Raw genomic sequence first — 4,202 nt, 5'->3', positions numbered from 1 at the left:
GCCCGCTGCGCTGCCGCTTCCCCACCGCCGGCCCGGGTGGTCAGGCTCAACCTTAGGGCTGCTGGGTTCCCAGGCAGCTCAGCGGCTCTCAGGCGGAACGAAAGGCCTGTGCTTGCAGGGGAGGCAGCTGCTTCGTAGCTTCTCCTGCCTAGAATGGCGTGAAAACGCAAAAAGTGCAACGTGGAAGGGCACCTCGGCGCGCGGGTCGTCGAGCAGACGCTATCGAGGGAGACCACGCGTCCGTCAGACCTTTGACGGTGTTTCTCGCATCGCTGCCCGCTGCCCGGGTTGTCGCTCCTAGGGATCGCTGCGACAGCCTGCAGCGGCGTCCCGCTGCTGGGTTAGGTAGTTAATAAACGCCGTCCTGCAAACGTCGCYGTTTCGTTGGTGTCTTCAGTCCGCTCAGCACCCGCGGTGATTTTGGAGGAGCCGAACGGCTTTTCCCTAACGGGAGCCGAGGGGCCGTGCATCCCCGGGAGGGAACCCGGCGAGGCGGGGAACGCGCCCCGGCGAACGCGGCCCTGCGCGGGCCACGGGGACCAGGGCCGCTGCTCGGGGCGGCAGCGTGGGGCCCCGGCTCGCCTCGCTCGCGCGCAGGGTCGGCGAGGAAGGGCTACTGCCCGCGGGCATAAAAAACCAAACCGCCAAAACYGGGTTGCCGCCCAGAAAACCCCGAGCCCGGCAAGTGGGGCTGCATGGCCGCTCAGTGCCCTTTTTTGTTGTCCATTCCCGAAGTTTTACATCTTTTCCCTCTGCACTGCTTGTGCTGGGCTCCCTCTAAACGCCCCTGTAAAGACGCTGTGGACCTGCACGGGCCGTTGCAGGAGCTGGAGCCGTGCGCTAAGACAGCACACGAAAAGCAGACACCTGCAGGCGCTCCTGAAGTGTAGCGAAAGCGGGTTAAACTGAATCAGATTAAGTAGATAACAGAAAACTGGCTGGGTTTTTTGGTTTTACCTTCGGGGATGAGACATTTTGTCCTTGAACACGAGCACGAGAGGCCTTTAGCGCTTCAGCTTTGCTCTGCGTGCAGTTTTCACCCCTTAGGCGTGCGCTACGGCTCAGTAACGCCCCASGACGCGCGGGCGGCGCATCCGCGGGCGACGGCGGCTCCCGGGCTCTCCCCTTCGGGCCCCGGGACGGTCCCGCTGCGGCGCCGCGCGCGCCGGCTGGGCGGCACAGACGGGCAGAGACGGAGGCCGGCCCCGGCCGGGTACTGAACCAGGAAGCTTTATTTACACAGTAAAAGTAACAAGCAATTTCCTGAGACCGAGCTGCTCTAGTGCAATCAAGTCACGGAGCGAGTACAGCTGAGCAGTCCCCTCGCCGCCCCCGGACGCGGCCGCCTCGCCGCACGGCTGCCCTGGTGCAAGGAGCAGCAAGAGGGACTTTGTTATACAGGTCAGAGCTTTAGAAGGCTTTTTTTTTATTTTTTGCTTTTTTTTTTGGCCGCCTTCTTCTTTTGATTCTTAAACATCAAAACCAGAGTTCTGCAAAGCACCGCTACAACCTTAAGGTGCCCTACAGAAGTAAGTAAGTCTGGCGTCCTGTTCAGCCAGGAGCTCTTAACAAAGCACTTGAAACACAACTTATTGGCCACATAGGCTATGCTATAACATGAAAAATTACAATCTATTTTACAAGTACTTCTTTTTGTCTTTTTTCTTTTGTTTTTGAAGACGTATTGTAATCTTTGATAGAACAGGCTCAAAGAGCTGCATCTGCACATACACAGCAAAATCCCCGTGCGCCCGTTACCAGTGCTACGCATTTTCCTATTGAAACCCTTTTTTCGAGACTCGTGCTGCTGAAATGTTATTGCTGAGGATATAGTCCGTTTCCGTGCGGCGGCGGCGGCTGCGGCCCGGCTGCTCCGTGCCTTGAGCGAGCGAGCGCCTGGACGGCGTCGCGGTGCGGCGGCCGGTTTAACCCCCAGCAGAGAACAACCTCCGCTGGCTGTGCGCCAGCTCCGTGCCACGCTCCGGYGGATGGCAGGACTTTGCGTTGCGGGGAGGGGTGTCACCAAAGCATCCGTGCAAGAGGGGACCGTCCTTTAAAAACAGCGAGCACGAGGTGCCCTGCGTGGGCGCCCGTTGCTTTTCGGCTGGTGTCGCAGTACGCGCGAGGTCGGCGTCTCGCCGCGCTGCCGTCCCGTGCTGGAGAGCAGCACGACTGCCAATCTTACAATCAACAGGATGTCCCCGGGATCTGAGGCACATACTATATTTATATTTAATATTTTTAATTATTTTATTTATATATATATTTATATATATATAAATCCACAAATGTTTTACCTCTACAGAGAGAAAAAAAAAAATTAAAAAGTAAGGCTTTCTTAAACTGAAAGTAAGTACGTAAAATCATACAAAACCAACAACAAAATACCCAACAGAACACCACTGTGGCCTAAAAAAAAACCAACAAAAAAAAAAATCGCAGCTGACTGTGGTTTGTGTCTAAGCTGACGTGCCCAGGATAAGGCCATGCCTCGCTGCAGAAGCGTCTTTAGTAAGGCAAACGGGTTGTGCTGCATGTAAACTGTGCGCGGCGGCGGCGGCGGGTGCAGCCGGGCCGCCTGGTCCCGCTGGGCCCTCGGGAGCAGCCGGAGCCGGAAAAGCCGGCCGGCGGCGCCGCYGCCTCGGCAGCGAGGGATCGGGGAGCGCTGGCGCTGGCGCCCGCCGGGAGCCTGGCGGCCGTGGGAAGGGCCGGCCGGGGGCGATGCCCGGCATCGGGAAGACTCGCAGCTGAAAGCGGAGACGTGCCGGTACGGCGTTCCCGCGCGCCGGAGCCGCTGCTAGGAGCCGCCTCGGCGAAGCCGTCCTCCAGCACGAGCGCCCGCCCCGAGGCGTCCCAAGGGAAGGGGCGCGTGAGTGGGGACGGCGTTTTGGGAGAGCCATAGGATACCAAAAAGCGGAAAAGCCGGCCCCTTGCCACAGAGCGCCGCGGCGAGCGCTGCCTGCGGGGCCGGCCCGGGGCGAGCCGAATGAAYGGCACGGCGCGGGGAAGCGCCGTCGTGCGGCTGCGAAGCTCTGCCGCTGCGTGGGCCGCAGAAAAAAGTGCAGTGACAGGAACAGAAACGAGTGACAAAAATCCGTCCCAGCGGCTTCCGACCTCTCCCGGCTTAGGGAATCCTAAACATTTTCCAGTGGAAGCGCCGAAGCCCTCCAGAAATTTCCCACGCTTAAATTGTCGCTAGTCTCTAGGACTTTGCTTTCCGTTATCGCTTTTGTGGCCCTCTGGAAGTAACCCGTGAGCCCCGAGGAATCGGTGCACCAGGTGCCGAAAGCCGCTCGCACAGCTTTCCTATAGGTAAAAAAAATACAAAAAAAAGGGGGGGGGGGGGGGGGGGGGGGGGAAAGCGTGTGTCCGTCTAAACCTGTTAGCAAGTGGACCGCTGCTTTTCCCGCGGAGGACGTATGTCGTACAAACATCATGRTCACCGCTGTATCTGTGCTTAACGAAGGCACAGGGAGAGGAAAAAGCTTTCAGTGCTGCTACCTGAATTTTCAGCGTTTTGACAGCTTACTTGGGTCAAGTAATCCTATGGCGTTTTACGTGGAGCCACTTCACAGTAAGACAAAGCGGGAAAGGCGCGCGGGACGGGCGTCGCGGTTAGCGGAGGGGAAGAGCCCCGGGAGCGGGCGCAGCCGCCGGCCCCCGCTCGCTCCGCGCTCGCTCCGTGTCTTCCTTCCCTCGCGTCCGCCGTCCTCGCTGGCGGTGGTTTCTCCTGAAGCCCTTTCCAAACGCCCCCACCCGCGCCGAGGAGCCCTGGCTGGAGAGAGGCAGGGTCGCGACGTCTCCGTAGCTCCTGCTTCCGAAGCCGCACGGCGATCCTCCCAACCGGGCTGCCCCCGGCTACAGCAGTTACAAAGAATTTCAAGGTTTTACGCACGCGCGGAATTGCTCTGAACACCTGGCGAAGTTTGGGCACGGCTGCTCCGTCCCCTCCAGCCGGCAGCGGGAGACCATCGCGCAGGCCGAGGACGAAAGCCCGGCCGCCCCCACCGCTCCCAGACCCTCCCCGATGCCTCGCGCTCCCGTCAGTTGTTCTCTATCTGCTCGATGTCTATCTCGCCGCCGAGCTGAAAGACGCTGGCGCCCGCGGCCCCGCCGTGCCGCCAGGGCGCCCGCGCGTCCTCCTTCCCGCCGCCCTCGTCCTCGGCGGCGCCGTAGTCGGCCTCCTCGCCGGAGTCCTCCGC

General features: G+C 60.1%; 1 protein-coding gene across 1 annotated transcript in view; it reads right to left on the bottom strand.

The window, feature by feature from the left end:
• Positions 1-4,043: 4,043 nt before the first annotated feature.
• The window catches only part of FAM53B (family with sequence similarity 53 member B), a 36,207-nt gene continuing 36,048 nt past the window's right edge, over positions 4,044-4,202 (bottom strand). The window contains exon 5 of the mRNA XM_026065622.1: positions 4,044-4,196. Within this exon, the coding sequence (XP_025921407.1) occupies positions 4,044-4,196 (153 nt within the window). The remainder of the gene's footprint in view (positions 4,197-4,202) is intronic.

Source organism: Apteryx rowi, unplaced genomic scaffold, assembly GCF_003343035.1.
Source record: "Apteryx rowi isolate R43461 unplaced genomic scaffold, aptRow1 scaffold_23, whole genome shotgun sequence".
NCBI classification, from domain to species: domain Eukaryota; kingdom Metazoa; phylum Chordata; class Aves; order Apterygiformes; family Apterygidae; genus Apteryx; species Apteryx rowi.
Note: the sequence above shows the minus strand (reverse complement) of the source record. Positions and strands in the feature narration are given on the sequence as shown.